At 53.1% G+C, this 20,058-nt stretch overlaps 1 protein-coding gene across 1 annotated transcript in view; it reads left to right on the forward strand.

Annotated features, from left to right (window-relative positions):
* Positions 1-2,583: 2,583 nt before the first annotated feature.
* The window catches only part of KCNK3 (potassium two pore domain channel subfamily K member 3), a 41,159-nt gene continuing 23,684 nt past the window's right edge, over positions 2,584-20,058 (forward strand). The window contains exon 1 of the mRNA XM_030921816.1: positions 2,584-3,021. Coding sequence (XP_030777676.1) covers positions 2,739-3,021 — 283 coding nt within the window. The 5' untranslated portion in view covers positions 2,584-2,738. The remainder of the gene's footprint in view (positions 3,022-20,058) is intronic.

Below are 20,058 nucleotides of genomic sequence, written 5' to 3' on the forward strand. Positions count from 1 at the left end.
TGGGTTTCAGGACCTCCCAACTGACAGGTGCCCTGGTCCCATACATAATAGGTGCAACAAGAAAGTGCCAGCCTTGGGACATGAATCCTAGTCCCACCCCCCACTCACCGTGTGACCTTGGACAACACTCTTCCTACTCTCTGGGCCTCAGTTTCCTCATATGTAACACGAGAAGGTTGGGCTAGATGATCTCTAAAGGTCCTTTCAGTATTGAAGTGCTGTGAGAAAAAGCTTCATCATGATTAATAATACATGCCCTGCCCCTAAAGTCAGCTTTTTCCCTTTTCCAAAGCTCTTTCACTCATAATATCACCTTTCATCGGTACAGCTGTCTGGCCTGGCAGTCACAGCAAGCAGAACCTGGACACAGCCTTTTCACCTTGAAAACCTGGTCTAGCAACCCTCTTACTCATCTAGACAGGCTTTGGAGGAACTGGCTGCTGGGGTGATTGTTGTCAGGAGCCCATACATCAGAAATGCATAGAACCTAACCTGTACCTTCACCTCTGAGAAGCTGGGAACGGCAGTACTTTTCATCCAGGGAGCCAGAAGATGCAAAGAGAAAAAGACTGCAATAGGCTGAGTTCCTGGTCAGAGGGCAAGACCAGAAAGTCTGTGCCTGCAAAGAAACAAAGATCTTCCTTTGAACGGGGAGGGGGAACACGGTTCTATAAATGTAGGACCCTCCTATCAGGCTCTGAAGTCATTAGAGAGCCTCATATCATCTGATTTGCACATGTGTGTTCTTCTTTGATCTCTCAAAACAAATGGTTCAAGATGTGGGTAGAGCTAATGTTATTATCTATTCCACTTTAAAAATTGGGGAAAAAAAAGAGACTCAAGGAGTCATAGCAAAGAGCATGGGTTTAAGAGGCAGACAGACTGAAGCCTCTTCCCAGCTGAGTGAACTTTGCCGATTCTCTATGTTGCCTTTAGCCTCAGTTTCCCCATCTATAAAATAGGCATGACCACACCTACCTTTCAGGATTGTGGTAAGAGCTAGAAATGATGAATGCCTGACACACAACAGATGCTTAATAAATACTTGTTGAAGGAATGAAGGTGTTGGTGGCACTTCTGGGGTGTCATTGGAGGAGTGTAGTGTCCAGCAGTGACAGGTCAGCCCAGCCTGTGGGTAGATAGTGCTCCGGCTTCTGGCTGACTGCCTCCTGAGTCTGCTCTCAGTCAGGGGCCTTGGTGTCTCTACCCCGTCTCTCTGCGTGGCCCATGCCAGGGTCCTGTGAAGGACTTTTTAACCCTCCTTGGCACTGAGATTTGCATTCCAATCATTCTGTTCACTCAGCCCATCCAAGTCTGGAGTTGTTTGGAGCTGGGCAAGGCCTATGGGATCATCTGCTACGACACCTCGTTGAAGTGATAAGGAAACAAGGCTCTGAGAGGGTCAGTAATGCCTGAGTTTCCACTGCCCTTCCCACCTCACCACCATAGCCACCATATTGACAAATGAAGAAACTGAGACATAGGGACTCCTTCTCCTGCCCCAGTCCCCCCAGTCTGCCAGTGAGCCTCCTGCTCTGGGCCCCACCTGCTCGATTCCAGCTAGATCCCGGTTCTGCTGGGATGCCCTAAGGTGGTGGCAGGTGCTATATCCGGCAGCTCAGCCTAAGCCCAGCCTTGTGCACGAGTGCAGGACAGGAACCATGGGAGCCAGGACAGCCTGGAAGCCCCTAGGAGCAAAGCAGGAGGCCTAGACTCTCAGCCTGTGCCTTGTCAGCCAGTTCCAAGAACTGTGCTGACCTGGGAAGGCACATATTGCCTGAGAACAGGGCTTTCCCTTGGGTGTCAGCTCATGTGTGCCCAGGTCCACAGCTGGGGCCTGCCTTCTTCCAAGACAGCCAGAGTCTGGCCCAAGGGAGGAAGGAGTGTGGACTGGGAGGAAGGAACGCTTGGCTGAGTCCCAGTGCTGTCACGAAATGACTGGGTGTCCATGCGTGTCATTTGACCTCTCTGGGCCTCCGTTTCCTCATCCATAGGATAAGGGCAGGACAGCGAGGCCCCAAGTCCCTCCTGGCTGCAACATGCTGTGATGAGGGTGGAGGGTGGGGTGGGGAGGGGCTCGCTCTGCCTTCCTTGCCTTCCTGTCTATTTCTGTGTCATTAGTTTATCTCCAGCAATCCAGGCCTCTCTGTCTCAGTCTGTTGCTCTCTCTGTTTCCATCTTTTGCTCTGTATTTTTCTGCCCGCCTCTCTTCGTTTTCTGTCTGAGTACACCTCTGATTTTATCTCCTCCTCTGTCACACAGCCCCCTTCCCTCAGTCCTACACTGCCTTTCTCCCATTCTCCGTAGTTATCAGCGTTTCGCTGTCTAGTTTTCTGTCTCCCGGGCTCGCTCGCTCTCTCTCTTTCTCTCTCTCTGTCCTGCCCGGGCTCTCCCGCGGCCGCCCCTCCCGTCCCCTCCGCCAGCCCCCCTCCTCCCTCCTCGGCGCGTCTCCCCAGTCCTTATTTGGCTGGGCGGGAGGGCTGGCGGGAGGAGGCGGCCTGCGGGCGGGGGGCGGGGGGCGGGCGCGGGGCCTGGCGGAGGAGGGCGGTGGGTGGTGCTGAAGGGACAGCTCCGCGGCGGCGGCAGCGGCGGCGGCCCCGGGCGCGGAGCGGGTGCCCGGCGCGGAGAGCGGCGAGCGCAGCCATGCCCCAGGCCGCCTCCTGGGCAGCAGCAGCGGCGGCCGGGGCCGGGGCGCGGGTCGGGGGCGCCGGGGGGCCGGCGGCGGCCCGGGCGGGACGATGAAGCGGCAGAACGTGCGCACGCTGGCGCTCATCGTGTGCACCTTCACCTACCTGCTGGTGGGCGCCGCGGTCTTCGACGCGCTGGAGTCGGAGCCCGAGCTGATCGAGCGGCAGCGGCTGGAGCTGCGGCAGCAGGAGCTGCGGGCGCGCTACAACCTCAGCCAGGGAGGCTACGAGGAGCTGGAGCGAGTCGTGCTGCGCCTCAAGCCGCATAAGGCCGGCGTGCAGTGGCGCTTCGCCGGTTCCTTCTACTTCGCCATCACCGTCATCACCACCATCGGTAACGGCTCGCCGGGCGGGGGGCGGGAATCCAGGGCTGGGCGCTGGGCTCCCGGAGTCGTCCGGGGACGACTGGGGCTAGGGGCAAGGGCTCCCCGGAGAGGGGTTGGGCGCCGAAACCCGCGCTCGCGGAAACCCGAGTTCAGTCTGGTGTGTGTGCTCCGCGGGGACGGGACTCGGGAAGGCGTCGATTCCTGGCTCCGGACCTGACTCTCCAGCCGGGCCAGCCCTAACTTGGCCCTGCCAGGTTGCAGAGGCCCCCAGGGACTCCGAAGTGTGTGAGAGGGGCAGGGACGACCGGCGGAGGCTCGGGCAGGAGGGGTGTGGCCAGACCAGGCCCTGGAACAGGGCGCTGAGTGTGAGCGGCGGGAGCGCGCCACTGCTCCCTGTCCCTGCGGATCGGCTTCCACAGCCTAGCAGGTCTACACCTGCTGGGCTCCGGGGAGGCATGAGGATGCCGGAATGCGGCACTTCGGGGCACTCGGGGCCACCCTGTAACGGCGGCTGTGAGTGTACGTGTGTCTGCGTGTTTCAGCTCCAGGAGTTTGGTTGCCACCAGTCAGTGCCTGTGATTTTCTTAGAGCGGCAGAACTGGTGTGGGAAGCCAGATCCGGCCTTGTCAGCCTTCTCTGCTGTCCCAGCAAAACAGTCACCTCACAGGAATGACCCCAGTTCTCCTTTCCAAGCCAGGGCAGATCACCATGTAGGAGGCCACACGTACACCCAGACTGTCCGACAACACAGGCATAGGCACACAGGCACACAGGTACACACAGGCACTCACAGGGTACACACAGGGCAGTCACACACAGGCATACACACACAGAGAATGCATAAGCGTCCAGGAAAGGAATCTCTAGCCAGGCCCTTGGTGGTGCTATTCAAAACTGTCCAGATGGGAGTAACACCTTACCTGTCCCCAACACCCTATGATTCCAGCCCAGCTCCAACACTACTGTGCTATATGACCTTGGGCAAGTCCCTTCCCCTGCCTGGGTCTCAGGCTCACCTCCAGACAAGGAGGGGTGGCCGAAATGATCTCAAGAGCTCCTCCCCAGCCCTGACGTGCTTGGATTCTGAGATGAAACTCACCTTCCCCCAAATCCCATTGAGATGCCTCCAGAAACAGTTTCCTCCGTCTTTACCGTTCCCTCTCCTCTCCCTAGTCCCCTTCCCTGCTTTGGTCAGGCTCCCAGGGGTTCACTGCCATTTAGTGTAGCCCATGAAGATAGTATTGTTTTCCTGAGAGTCAACAGGACCTGAGGGAGTAAAAGACAAGACTGGATGCTATTCCTGCTGTCTGTCCACTGCAGGACGCTGTTCCAAGAATCTACTGCTCCCTGGGGACCATGGGGAGCTATGCTGTGTCGTTTCTGGATTCTTCTCTTGGAAGAGGGAGGAAAGGGCCCTGGGAGTGGATGCAGCCCAGCTGGGGCACCTCTGGGTCCTACTGATCCTGTGAGTTTAGGGTGGATGATTAGATTTAGGTCTGACCAAAGAGGAGCCCACCTCCTGAAAAAGACCAGCCCAGGTTTGGTCTGCAGTCTCCTCCATTCTCACACCCCACTACTACTTGCCAGGATTTCAGTAGCTGTTTAGCTGTCTGGAGAATCAGAAGAATCAGACTGACCATCCTCGGACCCTCTCTCTCCCTCTTTTCCACACATCAAGCCTTCGCGTGTGTCCCCTTTCCTTCTCAGGCCCATGGTCCCCAGCTTCATAGTAACCTCCCAACTGACCTCCCTGCCTACCACACAACAAGGCATGCTTCCCTGGACAATGCTGCCAGAAAGAAAAACTCAGCTGTCACCAAACCTATTCCCTTCTTGGAATCACTCAGCAGCTCTCCACTGTCCATGGAATCTGGTCTATGATCCTTATCTCAAATTTTGAGGATCTCTATACCTGGCTCCAACCTCTATATCTGACTTCACATCTCACTTCTTACTTACGTGATCCCTCTCAACAGTTGCCAACCTGTCTTCTGAGAATACCTTAAGTATGTCTGTCTGGCATGCTTTTTTCTCTACCCTTTTTCTTTTCTTTTCTTTTCTTTTTTCTTTTTTTGAGAGAAAGAGTCTCACTCTGTCGCACCCAGGCTGGAATGCAGTGGTATAATCATAGTTCAGCACAACCTCAAACCCCTGGGCTCAAGTAGTCCTCTCACCTCGGCCTCCCAAAGTGCTGGGATTACAGGTGTGAGCCACTGCGCCTGGCTCCACCTTCTATTTATCTTGTCCATGCTAACCTTCCAGGTCCAGCTCAAATCCCACCTCCTCCTCAAAGCCTCCCAGGCCACTGTTCTGGACAACTGCAGGTCTCACTGGCAGGATGATCTGGGTGACACATTATTGGCTGTTTTGAATGGTTATTTACATTATAGGAGAAGTGTTTTGTCTCTTTGACCACACTGTACTTAATCTCCATGTGGGCAGGACCCTGCAGTTCCTGTCTCTGTTCTCCAAGTACCAGCATAGTACCCAGAGGCTGTGAGCACACACAGAATGCTATTGATGGGTTTAAGGTGTGCAGAAATGAAAGGGCAGCATCCTTCCCTCCACCGCTGCCATTTCCCAAAGTGCTTGCAATCCTCACCAAGAGAGACGCTAAAAGCCATGAGGGGAGAGGCAAACAGAGTGCGGTTCCGGTGATTATTTATTTATAAAGTGCTGGGCAAGAGGGAAGACAACATCAGACCACCACCCTGGTTCCATGGGGGCCCCAGCCTGGCACTGCTGCCTCCCTCCACCACCTGACCTTCCTGGCTTTGTGTTGCCTTCCACTGCAGCTATGCCACCTTGCTGGAAGCTGTTCACAGGGTCTCTACCCTAAGAAAAACCTATCTGGGCCGTGATCAGATGGTTGGAAGGGGCACTAAGTTAGGCTGATTCTGGCCCCAAACCCAAGGGCAGCAGCCTGTGTTCACCGAATCCCTTTGAAAACATGAATGAATCTCATTCTGATACCAGGTGTCCCATTGGGATGGAATAATGACAGCAATTCCCATCATTTGGTACCTTAGTGATCACAACGTACTTGCATCTCATGTCACGATTCTCAGTCTTCACAACTTGGCAAAGTTGCTGGGCAGGTATTGTTAGCTCTGCTGCTTGGATGAAGGTGTGAAGGCTCAGGGAAGGGAAGCAGCTCCCCCTGTGTCACCCAGCTGGTGAGCAGCAGAGTCGGGAAGCTGGGTCTTCTGACTCCAAGCCCAGTGCTCTTTCCCTGCTGGTCTTTTGGCTGCTTCCTTTGCCTCCATATGCTATGAAGCTCAGACCCAGCCAGGCCTGACACAGCCAAGCCGTGCTCAGTGATGCCAGTTCACAGGGTGCTCATGCGCAGCCCTGATTGGTTGGAGGTCGGCAGGGTCTGACTTAGTCATTCACCTGGTTAGTCACTGTCTCCACTGGCTGGAAGGATTCCTCCAGCTCCCTATCCCTGGCCTCCTAGCCAGGAAACCCTTCCTTAGCTGGTGCCCTAAGTTCACCCAACACTAATAGAAAGTCATTTCTTAGGAAGTCTTAATCTCTTTAGCTGTTGAGTCATTAAACTCCTCCAGGGCCCAAGCCTCATCTATTCATAGCCCAGAGGCTGTCAGAGCAGGAAGGGGCTTCGGAGATCAGCTGGTACCACCCCCTGCTCTCACAGATAAGGAGCCAGACAGGTGACAGAAATCACACAGTCAGAGGGTAGCAAAACCGGACCCCCAGTCCCCTACTCCTTCTACTTGTTCAGGATACTCATTCATTATTTTTATTAACAACAGCAGCAGCAACAACAATAACAATGGCAGCAACAATTTATTATTTACTCTGTGGCAGGCTCTATGCTAGACGCTTCATTTGTACCTCCTTATTCAATTATCTCACCAACCTCTCTAGATGGGCACTATTACCCCCATTTTTCAACTGAGGAACCTGAGGCTCTGAGGGTAGATGACTTCCCCATGGTCTGAGGCCTTGGAAGCACGGCGCTTGCCCAGATTCTATTGGACCTCTCTGACTCTCCTGCCCTGGATTTTTCACAAATTCTTTCTTCATTTCAAGAGCCCATTCCACACCGGGTGCGGTGGCTCACACCTGTAATCCCAGCACTTTGGGAGGCGGAGGCGGAGGCAGACAGATCACTTGAGGCCAGGAGGTCGAGACCAGCCTGGACAATATGGCAAAACCCAGTCTCTTCTAAAAATACAAAAATTAGCTAGGCATGGTGGTTCGTGCCTGTAGTTCTAGCTACTCAGGAGGCAGAGGCATGAGAATCACTTGAACCCAGGAGGTGGAGACTGCAGTGAGCCGAGATCGTACCATTGCACTCCAGCCTAGGGCACCTAGAAGCCAAGGCTTGCCTTTTCCCCAACAAAGCCCTCCCCAGAAGCAGGGGACCTCCTGCTCCAGCACACTCCATTCAGGCCTACTGCTTCCCACACCCTGGCCCCTGACCAAACCAGAGGACTTGTCACAGCTGTGCCCAGCACCCGCCATGGGCACCTGCCATGGGCTCACAGGTGCCCATTCTCCCACTGCAGGTCCTGGGAATCTTTTTGGCTCTAAGGCAACAACAAAGAGACCAGGTGATTGATACACTGATGGAGCTGGGGCAGAAAACCTTCTGTTCCGCTCTTTCCCCAGCTTCCAGCCTGTGCTCAGTTGAGCACCACCTCCCGTCACCCACTACATGGCTTGAGAACCCTTAGACTGTGAATTCAAGCAGGTGATTCATGAGGAAACCTATACTTTTTACATCTTTTCAAGAAGGAAAGTACAGATGTGACCTGCCACCCCCAAAATCCCAGAAGTCCTAAAATAAGAAAAGGAAACATTAGCAATCTTCCAAACTCCCAGAGAGGTGAGCGGCTTATCCACCCTCACACAGAGAGTTGAGAGTATGACCCTGATTAGAAGCCAGGCCTTCCAGTGCCCACACAGGCATTCTCTGCATCCTCCAGCCTGTCCCCCACACCCCACCATTTCTCTTAGCACTCAGGCCTCTGGCAGCTCATCACTCCACTGTTTGAGGCCTCTTTTGACTTTCCAAGGTGAAGGAAGGCCAGCCCAGCCTAGGAAAGTCCCGGCACCCACCTCAGTTGGCATTTCCTTCCTGCCCACAGGCTAGCCTGTGGGCATGCTTCGACCCCACAATTTCTGCAGGGCAGCGGAGGAACATAGGCACTGACTTGGAAGCCGGAGTGCCTGGGTTCATCTCAATCCACCCTACCCCCACTCCCCTACTGCCACTAGCTGTATGTCCTTGGACACATTATCTAATCTCTCTGAGCTTATTTTGTCATTTACAATATGGGGATAATAATATCTGCCTGCCAAGATTAAATGAGATTATGAAAAGAAAGTGCCTAGTACAGAGAAGGTACTTAATAATCTGCCATTATTATTGTTATTAATACTATTGTTTGTGTATTATTACTTGCCTTACCAAGGAACTGCTTTGTCTCCCAAGGGTTACCATGACCACGGCTACCTCTGCTGCTTCCTAACAAGTGGGAACAGTGGGGTTGGGGGCCAGGAGACTGCCACACCCCTTCCCCTTATCTTTCCAATCCCACTCACCACCCCCCATCTCCCCACTCCTCAGCCATGCCTGGTGTCTCCCTAACTGTTCAGGCTCCTGCTCCTCCTAAGGGCAGAAAGCTAGCCAGGGGTTGGGTGTGGTGGCTCACACCTGTAATCCCAGCACTTTGGGAGGCTGAGGTGGGCAGACCCTGCAGAAAGTGTAATCCCAGCACTTTGGGAAGCCGAGATGGGCAGATCGCCTGAGGTCAAAAGTTTGAGACCAGCCTGGCCAACATGGTGAAACTCTACCTCTACTAAAAATACAAAAATTAGCTGGGCATGGTAGCACACACCTGTGATCACGGCTATGCAGGAGGCTGAGGCAGGAGAATCATTTGAACCTGGGAGGCGGAAGTTGCAGTGAGCCAAGATTGTGCCACTGCACTGCAGCCTGGGCAACACAGCAAGACTCTGAGAAAGAAAGAAAGGAAAGAAAGGAAAGGAAAGGAAAGGAAAGGAAAGGAAAGGAAAGGAAAGGAAAGGAGGAAGCAAAGAAGCAAGGAAAGAAAGAAGGAAAGACAGAAGGAAAGAAAGAAGAAAAGCAAGCAAGCTAGCCAGGGAGAGAGGTACATGGTGGTAGGAGAAACTATGGAGTGTGTTTGGCCAGAGATCTTTCTGACTCTGCCATGCCTCCTGTCTAGAGGTCCCATTTCCATGCATCACCATTAGGGGCTGGAGGCACAGAGAGAGTGGGGGTGAGAACAGGACAAAAATAGAAGACACACGCCTGGCCACAGTGGGGACAGGACAAACACAATAAGTATTTTCAAAGCAAACATAAACAAGCACAGATGAATGTAGTGCAAATCACCACTATAAACAGCTTTCAGCTGGCTGCACAAACGGTGAATCTGTGAGTTGATTTTGTAATTAAAAAAAAATGTAGAAATGATTTCCCTGCAGTCAGCCAGCAGCAAGTGGAGACCAGGCTCTAACTGAGACCACTGTGGGTCTAGGCCAAGCTCAGTGGAGACCCAGGACAGGCACTCCCTTTTTCACTCCCTCTCCATCTTGGACACAGGGAACGGATAACTGTCTGTAACAGGCCAGGCGCTGTCCACAACATTTCCTGTCACCAGAATCCCCACACTGCTCCAGGACCACAGGCAGCATCATCCTGCACAGTCAAGGAAAAGGATGCTCAGAGAGGTTCATAAATCTGTGCAGGACCCTACAAATATAAAATGACAGCACCAGGACTTGCACCCAGGTCTGTAGGGAGTATTTCTTCATGGAGTCATGCAACCCCCACTCCCCATGGAGCCTCTGTGATTCCTTCTATGTGAACACAGCTAGCGTGGTGGATGGGTACCAGGGTCTATGCAGGGTGCTTAGTTGTGGGCTCAGTTTCAGGGTCTCTTGCCCTCAGAACTATGGATAGAGCATTTAGCCCAAAGACAGAACAGAATTTTAGCTCCAATCCTCTCAGTTCACAGTGTAGAGACTAAAATCCAGGCTGGAGAAGGGGCTTGCTAAAGGTCACGCTTACAGTTATTAACAGAGCTGGGCATAGAGCCCTGTTTCCTGACCCCTCTGCCAGCCTCTGGTCCTCAGAGAGCCACATGACAAATGTCTTTCATGGCAGCACAAAGAGCAGTCAATCGCCCAGCTGGTGCCACTGCCTCCCTGTCTGTCCACATTCTCTCGTTGTCCAGAAACTGCTCATATTACAGCAGCTCCCAGGTGGCTCCCAGAGACCTTCCCCTCAGCTAGAGCCATCATCCCCAAGCTACTGCCATAAGTCACACCTTCACTTTCCCATTTGCTAGAGCCAACCTCAACTGCGGCCTGGAGCCACAGCTCCAGTTGTCCTGGGCTGGTGGCCTTTCTGGCTGGGCCTGACATCCCATCCTCACCTTTCACAAAAGCAAGTTCCTTACTACCCCCACTTCCTCCAGTGACACAGCAAAGATCCCGTAGTGAAGGGGCCACATGGCTGCCAGGAATGTGGGGCAGGAGGCTGCCCTTGGTGCTAGAGAGGTCTTAGACAAATTGTTTGCTGCTGCTGCTTCTGCTTCTTCATCATCATCATCATCACATCTCTCTCTCTCTCTCTCTCTCTCTCTCTCTCTCTCTCTCTCTCTCTCTGTCTGTCTGTCTTTGCTGGCTCTGTGATCATGGAAGAAGCAGATACTTCCCTAGTATACCTGAGTCATCCCATCTGTATAGAGGAGGCAATCCACAAGGAACTGAGGAGGCCAGCTCAGCAATGCACAGTTCTCTAAGTCAATACTTCTCAAACTAATCCGCAGGGAATAACCTGGTTGATCTGGTGTAAATGCAGAATCTGAATCAGCAGGTCTGGGGCAGAGCCTGAGATTCTACATTTCTAAAAAGCCCCCAGGGGACACTGATGCTGTGGATCGGATCCATGGTCCACATTTTGAATAGCAAGGATCTAAAGAACCTGGAGACCTGACATCTGGGAATAGCCATGAGGTGTGTGGACCACAGTTTTAAGAAAAGGAACTTCTGCAGCTGGAAAAGCCCTTGGGAATCTGGTGGTAAAATGTCAGAGTTTAGGTCCCAGGAGTTGTGGCCCCTTCCCTGAGGCTGGAGCAATGCTGTGTCTTGCCCCATAGGAGCCAGCTACAGGGCCTGGGTGGAGTCACGTGCTGTGGCTGGTACCATGAGGTAGAAGAAAGGGAAGTGGAGAGGGTGGATGGAAAGGGAGGGGAGAAGTGGAGAAGGGCTTGTCTCATGAGGAGGCTGGGGAGCAGGGGTGTAGACTGGGGGCTTGAACAACACACATTTTTAAAAAACTTTTATTTTGCTGGGCATGGTTGCTCACGCCTGTGATCCCAACACTTTGGAGGCCAAGGAGGGCAGATCACTTGAGGTCAAAAGTCTGAGACCAGCCTGGCCAACATGGTGAAACCCTGTCTCTACTAAAAATACAAAAATTAGTGAAGCGTGGTGGCGCATGCCTGTAGTCCTAGCTATTCCGGGGGCTGAGACAGGAGAATCACTTGAACCCGGGAGGTGGAGTTTGCAGTGAGCCAAGAAAGCGCCACTACACTCCAGCCTGGGTGACAGAGAGAGAGACCCTGTCTCAATCAATCAATCAATCAATCAATCAATCAACACAAATGTTTATTTTAAGTTCAGGGATACACATGCAGGTTTGTTATACAGGTAAACCTGTGACATGGGGGTTTGTTGTGCAGATTATTTCATCACCGAGGTACTAAGCCTAGTACCCATTAGTTATTTTTCCCAAACCTCTCCCTCCTCCTACCCTCCACCCTCTAGGAGGCCCCAGGGTGTGGGGATCCAGTGTCTGTGAGAGTTGGCTTCCTGGTTTACAGATAGCCATCTTCTAACTGTGTCCTCACATCCTCACATGACAGACAGAGAAAGAGAGTGAGAGCGAGTGCTACCAGACACTCACCCTGCTGCAGGCTACAGTGTGGAATGCAGATAGTAGCACAAGACCTGTTTTCTTTGGGCCATGTGTGTATCAAACTGTAAGAGGGACATCAACAATCTGGGGGACTGTCAGAGGAGGGGAGCAACAGGTCAAATGAGGGACACTTGGTAGGGCGGGCATGGACAGCGTGAATACCAGCTTCAAATATCTGCTGGTCTATTGTGAGGTGAAAGGACCAATCTTGTTCTGAATGTGTCCAAGGGGTTGAACCAGCAGCAGTGGGTAAAGTTCATAGAAAGTCTTGATTTAGTTCACTGTAAAGCAGAACTTGTTAAAATTGAAGCTGACCAAAGACGAATTGAACTGCCTCAAGAGGTAGTGAGCTTCCCATTACAGGAAGTATACAAACAGACACTGGATGGATGTACTGCAAAAGCCACTTGTGTCAGCCAGGGTTCCGCCAGAGAAGCAGAACTAGTAGGAGATACATATTAAGAGATGTATTGCAAGGAATTGGCGTATAGGCTGGTAGGGACTGGCTTGGCAAATTTGAGATCCATAGGGCAGGCCATCAAGAAGGAAAGGTTACGGGAGGCTGAGGCGGGAGAATGGCGCAAACCCGGGAGGCGGAGCTTGCAGTGAGCTGAGATCCGGCCACTGCACTCCAGTCCGGGCGACAGAGCGAGACTTCGCCTCAAAAAAAAAAAAAAAAAAAAAAAAAAAAAAAAAAAAAAGAAGGAAAGGTTAGGCTGGGTGCGGTGGCTCATGTCTGTAGTCCCAGCACTTTGGGAGTCAAAGGCGGGTGGATCACTTGAGGTTGGGAGCTCGAGACCAGTCTGGCCAACATGGTGAAACCCTGTCTCTACTAAAAACACAAAAATTAGCTGGGCGTAGAGGTGGGTGCCCATAATCCCAGCTTCTCAGGAGGCTAAGGCAGGAGAATTGCTTGAACCTGGGAGGTGGAGGTTGTAGTGAGCCAAGATTGCACCACTACATTCCAGCCTGGGTGACAGAGTGAGACTCTTGTCTCAAAAAAAAGAAGGGCAGGCTGGAGGTCTCTTCAGTTTGTGGTAAAACTGCTGTCCACAGGCAGAATTTCTTCTTCGAGGGAGCGTCAGCTCTGCTCTTAAGGCTTTCAACTGATTGTATTAGGCCACCCAGATTATCTAGGATAATCTCCCAAACTTAAAGACAACCGATTATGGACTTTAATCACATCTACAGAATGTCTTCACAGCAATCCTAGATTGGCGTTGGATTGAACAACTAGAGGCTTTAGCCTAACCAAGATGACACATCAAAAAGACCATCACACCACCCATATATCCCACTGAGGGTCACAATGAATGGCTTTTAAGTTTCTTCCCAACCCTGAGATGCTTTGATTTCTTGATCTTCAAAGGGGCAGCATGGAGAGTTAGGGCACCCAGAGTGGGACTCAGGAGCGTCCTTGGGGCCCTCAGGCCCTCTAGGTCCCCTTCCAAATCGAATTGGCTTCAGCCTTCCTTTCAGTTCAGTTAACCAAAGATCATTTGAGATGTCCCGAGATCTCCTGTGTGCCAGGCACTATGTGAGGCATCAAGAGAACAAAAAACTCCCAGCACTTTGGGAGGCCGAGACGGGCGGATCACGAGGTCAGGAGATCGAAATCATCCTGGCTAACATGGTGAAACCCCGTCTCTACTAAAAAATATGAAAAACTAGCCGGGCGTGGTGGCGGGCGCCTGTAGTCCCAGCTACTCGGGAGGCTGAGGCAGGAGAATGGCGTAAACTCGGGAGGCGGAGCTTGCAGTGAGCCAAGATCGCGCCACTGTACTCCAGGCTGGGTGACAGAGCAAGACTCCGTCTCAAAAAAAAAAAAAAAAAAAAAAGAGAGAGAGAACAAAAAACTAAGACCTAGAGCCTTCCCCAAGGAGACTTGGGTCTAGTGGAATCCTGAAAAGCACAAGTTGCACGGTGCACATGCTAAATCCAAGTAGAGTGACCCAAAGAGGGGTCTGAGAAGGTGTCCAGGGACAGGCTTGAACGACGAGTGAGGGCTTCAGAAGGTGAAGATCAGCAGCCAGATCTTTCTGGGGTGAGCATGACACAAGCCAGGGCATGAGTGTGCCCAAGGAAAGGCACTCGTGAGCAGACCCTGGAGGGCTCTGGACTCTGGTGGGTGGACTTGAGTGGACAAGCACTGGAAGGCAGAGGATGGGCCCGATCTGTGCGCCCCTGCCTGAGTCCTGACCAGTGAATGCCCCCATGACCCCAGTTAAAGCAGTGAATGCCCTGTGATTCCAGTTGAACCCAAGGGTAATGGTGACCTGAATCCTGATTGCCTCACTTCCCGCCCACCCTGCTTACCCAGCAGCCCACAGTTAGCCCCCAGGGAGTTTTTGGCTACCCTACCCCATTTCCTTTTCTGGGTCAAAGGTCCACTCTGAAACTCACACCAAGCACAGTTTTGTTGACGGCTTGCAGGAGCACAGCAACAGCGCTGAGCTGAAGAGGATGCTGTCATCCAACACTGAGTGCATAGCTTCTGCATGGACAACCCCAGGCCCTGCTCTCAGACCCCTTTTCTCTCCCACACACCCCCCAACAAGTCCTAATTTCTGGATCCCAAGTGTACCCTCCTTGATTTCTGCTCTGGGCTCCGAGGCTTGGCATGGACTCAGTGTCCCTCATCAGGAATGCACAGGGCCTCTCCTAACCACAACTCCGATTCAGAAATAACCATCTTGGAAACATCCTGAGAGTCACATTCCAGCCCACCAGCCATAGGACCATCCGGGGCTTTCTCCAGGGAACTGAACTGTCAGGCCCCAGTGGGGCAGCCTGGGGAGATCTACACAGGCACTCAGACAGGGGCAGGCCCGCTCCTCCAGGACGAGGTCTAGGCCCCCTGCCTGTGCAGAGGAGATTCCCTGGGGCTTTGAGGGCAGACAGTTCCAGGCAGAGTGAGCCTCCGATCAGCGCAACAGATGGATCTGCCCTCGGCTGTTCCACACAGATCTTACACCCAACGTGGAGCAGCCACTCCTCAGGCAGCCTGCCTCTGTTACCAGGGTCATGAACTAAGGTTGGCATTCATCAGGAGGTTACTCTGGACTGAGCCTTTTACAGGTATTACCTCGTCCAATCCTCATGGCTGCCCTAGGAGGGAGGCATTATTTTCTTTCTTTCTCTTCTTTTCTTTCTTTCTTTCTTTCTTTCTTTTTTTTTTTTTTTTTTTTTTTGGAGGCAGGGTCTCACTGTGTCTCCCAGGCTGGAGGAATGCAACCACCATCATGGCTCACTGCAGCCTTGACCTCCCTGACTCAAATGATCCTCCCACCTCAGCCTCCCAAGTAGCTAGAATCACAGGCATGTGCCACCACACCCAGCTAATTTTTAAATTTTAAGTAGAGACAGAGTCTTTCTATGTTGCCCAGGCTTGTCTCAAACTCCTGGGCTCAAGTGATCCTCCCATCTCGGCCTCCCAAAGTTCTGGGATTACAGGTGTGAGCCACTGCGTGTGGCGTGGAGGCAGTATTATAATCCCCATTTTACAGATGAGAACACTGAGCCTCAGGGGGCTGGGGGATGTGTCCAAAGTCATGCAGCTGGCAAATGGCAGAACAGGGATATGTTAAACACTCGGTCATCGAGTGTCTCTTCTGAGCCTCATATCAACCCCAAGGTGTAGGCATCATTATTCCTATTTTGCCAACAAAGAAATTGGACTTGAGAGATAAGGTCACTTCCTGCAATCAAGGGCCAGTGAATGTGGGAGCCAGAGTCCAGTCCAGACTTCCCAACCTTAACACTGAGCTTCTCCCCTGCCCACCCCAACCACGAGTGCCCTTGCCCCCTTGACAGTGGCAGAAAACAGGTCATTCCCATAGTAAGGATGTTAGAGATGTCACAGAGGGTTGTGTCAGCCTATGAGGGGCAAAAAGGCAGTCTCGGGGGCAGGGGCAGTTGTCACAGAATGGCTTTGGTTCCCAGCCTTTGTCCATACCATCCCCCAGATGGGAATCTGAGACTAGAATGGGAACAGAGTGACAGTTCTTAACAGTGGCCACTGAGTGGAGAGGGGGCCTTGCTGAGGGTGACTTGTGCAACTCACCTGCTCCCTGGTATGGAGATGGGGGGGTGGGGGGCAGGTCAGACGACCCTTGTGTGCTGAGTAGGGAAGTTGTCCCTATAGCAGCAGTTGCTGGAGCCAGAGTCATGAGTATGAGGACCCTGCCCACGGGAGTTAATTCATTAGGGCTGAGGTGAGCCCAGGAGGCTTCAAGTCCGAAGGACCCCCCCGGCGATTGGAATCTGCAGCCTGGATGGGGATGATGGAGAAGAGAGCTTGTTGGGATCTGCATTCCATACTTGGGAGGCTGGGCCACTCACCAGCTGCTAGAATTTTCTTTCTGGCTGTCCTTGGTGTCTCAGAAACATGAAAAGGTGGCTGAGGAAGATCTTTGCTCATTCTCAAGCCAAAGCTCCCAGGGTGAGCCAGGTGACCAAGACATCAGGAGTCAGTGGGTGGCCCCAGGAGAAGGTTGTTTCCCCTGCCCCCAGAGGAGGATCAGAGAGGGCCTCAGTAGGGTTCCTGGGGTCCTGGGGACAGGCTGTGTCTTTCACTTCATGGCTTTAGTTCTCACTGCCTGCTCTCAAACAACCCCAGGGAAGGGGGTCAGACCAGGGGAGGCCCCCTCCACTGGGAACAAATCTCAGGTTGCGGCCAGGCTGAGCCAGGGTGCACCCCTCTGCAGCGTGAGTTTGAGTCATGGGTTTTCCACCGTGAGGGTCAGACAATGTAAGACCCTCCAGGGCTTCCCAGGGCTCTGGAGCAGGGGCCCTTCTTGTCCTTAGTCCACTTTCAGGAGGGGCCAGAGAGAGAAAACCTGGAACCAAACTCAGTGGCAGCCCTCCTCTTGCATGCCGTGCCCAGCTCAGTGCCCTGGAGTCCCAAGCACTCATCTGCCCAGGCTCCAAAGAGGCTGTGCTGTCTCCTGCCTGCTTCCAGGGTATGGGCCAGCGAACTCGTAGAGACAGGCATCGTGTCCTTTCTTGGAGCTGTGACTGGGCCAAGGAAAGAGAGGATCCAGCCTCCTCCACTCCTCCTCTGCTCCCACCTGGCTGTGAAACCTGGGACGAGTCATACCTGCCCCTGGCCTTGTCTGTGAGGGACTGGGCTGGTGGCATCTAAAGCCCTTCCAGTTGGGGCCATCTCTGTTGCACCTGCCCTGGCCTCCCCTCCATCCCTCCTGAGCAGCATGCTACCCAGGATTACGCTCTTGTCCCCGCTTCACCCCATGCTGTCCGAGCCCTGGAGGGACTTCCTCTGTGTCCAGTCCCAAGAATAGAGCTCTGTCGAGGACCTCCAACTCACCCCTTTCTGGAAAGAGAGCATTTTTGAGTGTGGCTGAGGTCCTGCTTATCAACACAGCGAGTCCACTGCCCCAGCCCCTGGGGCTGCTGGAATGCAGGAGCCTCCCACCCGGACAGGGTCAGCTGCTCATGGCTCCCACAGTAGTCCCTGGAATGGAGTGCGGGAGGGAGCACTGGTGCTGAGGGCAGGCTGATCCCAGCCCCTGCCTTCTGACAGGGAGTGGCCAGGAGCGAGGCTGCAGACACAGCTTTGTTGCACCCCAGCCGGCCCAGGATGAGTGAACTGGCGGCCAGTCCTGCCATCCAGGCCTTGGGCTTGCTCCAAGGCTGCCAGGACCGGGAGCTGTGTTCTGCTCATGCACCAACCTTCAACATCTCACCTTGACTAGCAACCCGCTGGATCTTCTCAGGATCAAGGCTTAGCCCTGGGGCTCCCCACTGTGGTTTGATCACTCAGAATGTTTTGGGGCATGGTATGATTCCCTGCTGCAGAGCCTACACAGACATGTATTCAACCTTTGGCCAGGATGGGATGAGTTCACGGTGCTGCTGTTGGTCCGCACCTGCAGAGTAGAGGCTCAGGCAGACAGCAGATAGCATTCTAGCAATTCCTAGAGTCCTGCAGATGCTTCAGATTCTTTGAGAACCACTGATGCAGCCCAATCCTTCTCTCTTCCAGATGAGGGGATGAGACCCAAGGCAGGGTGCAGGGGAGATGGGCAGTGGCGTGGCCCCACTACACAGCAGTCCAGTGACAAAGCAGTCTTCGAACTCAGGCCCGCGACTCTCTACTCCCCTCAGGCACCCACATAGTCATTTCTCCACTCACTCGGCCTCTCTGAACATCTTCCCTGTGTCAGGCCCCATTCTAGGCCCCAGGGACTCAGCAGGGAAAAAGAGCAGCCCCTGTTCTCATGGGGCCATTTTAAAGGAAGTAGAGAGTCAACAAACTAAATTATGTTGTAAAAAATAAACAACATCATCTCAATGGTAATAAGTGCCAGCAAGACAAGAAAGCCCGGGGATGAGAGAGAGAGGGAGAGTTGCCTTCTAGGAGGGGCCTGTAGAAGGCAGAGGTTGGGGAACGGACTTCTGGGCAGGGGAAGAGCAGATGCAAAGGCTCAAGCAAGCCAGTGCTGGGTGGGTTGAGGAACAGGAGCAGTGTGGCTGTGGCATGCTGAGTCAAGTGGCGAGAAGAGGCGGAAATCTGTAAGGGCTGGACCTTGCAGGGCCATGGAGACCGTGGTCAAGAGTTTGGATTTTTGGCTGGGTACAGTGGCTCACACCTGTAATCCCAGCACTTTGAGACGCTGAGGCAGGAGGATCACCTGAGGTCAGGAGTTCGAGATCAGCCTGGCCAACATGGTGAAACCCTGTCTCTACTAAAAGAAATACAAAAAAATTAGCCAAGGGTGGGGGCATGTGCCTGTAATCCCAGCTACTCAGGAGGCTGAGGCACGAGAATCTCTTGAACCTTGGAGGAGGAGGTTGCAGTGAGCCGAGATCACGCCATTGCACTCCAGCCTGGGCAACAAGAGCAAAAATTCCATCTCAAAAATAAAAAATAAAAATAAAAGAATTTGGACTTTTAAGAATGATAGAAGTCACTGGAAGGTTCTAAGTGGATTGTGATGTGACATGACTTAAATTTTTACAAGAGCACTCTAGTTGCTCTGCAAAGATCGGACGGTGGCAGTGCAAAGCAAAAGCAGGGAGATTGCCAGGCCACAAGTCACCAGGCCACCCGCAGGTCAACCCTTCCAAAGGGAGGATGGTGGTGGACTGGAGCAGGGTGGTGGCAGTGGAAGCAGAGCTCGTGGGTGGATTGAGTTATGTTTGAGAGGCAGAGGAGACAGGACTTGCTGATGGTAGGATCCATATGTTAGAGCGAGGGCTGTAGGAGTCAGGGGAAGAGAACAATCGAGAATGGTCCTCAGTTTTTGACCTGAGCAACGAGGTGGAGGATGTGCATTTACTAGATGGAAAAGAACACCCAGAGGGTAGAGACTCAAGACTTCTGTTTCGGATACCTAGCTTAATTTTGAGATGCTCATTTCAAATCCATGAAGGCAGTTAGACAGATAAGTCTGCAGCTCCAGGGAGAAGTCAAAGCTGAGATATCAACTCAGGAGTTATCAGACAGAAATAATATTGAAAGTCATGCGCCAGATGAGATCAGCTGGGAAGGGGGTAGAGCTGGCAAGAAGAGCAGAGGGCCCAGCCCTTCCTCCAGTGCTGGGAGGTCAAGCAAGGAAAGGAGGCTGCCAGGAGACAGGAAGGAGACCTGGGCACTGTGGCAGCCCCGAGGCCAGGGGGAGTGTTTCCAGAGAGAGAACAGTCACCCAAGCTGGCCACTGCTGGGAGATCAAATAGGATGGAAACCACCAGTAGATCTGCAGCATGGCGGCCACTGGAGACACTGGCCATGAAAGCAGTGCAACGTTCAACAGCTTGCTCCAGGAGCGAGGCAAGGGGAGGGTGGTGGGAGTCGGCCTGAGATGGAACAGAGAGGCCAGATTGCAGGAGAGGCAGAGAAAGAGCAACTATACCGCAGCTCGCCCTATTTTCAGGCCTTTCTGTAAATGCTTCACACCCTCCCCCTACAGAGACCCACGAGGGAGTTAGCCTTATATCCCTCAAGCAAATGAGGCCTGAGGCCCAGCAGGGCGATGGGCCCAGGGCTACTGCCAGGAAGCCGAGTCCAGGCCTGTCTGACTCCAAAGCCCCCACTCTTCCTCAGCAG

The sequence above is a fragment of the Rhinopithecus roxellana genome, chromosome 17 (genome assembly GCF_007565055.1).
Source record: "Rhinopithecus roxellana isolate Shanxi Qingling chromosome 17, ASM756505v1, whole genome shotgun sequence".
NCBI lineage: Eukaryota > Metazoa > Chordata > Mammalia > Primates > Cercopithecidae > Rhinopithecus > Rhinopithecus roxellana.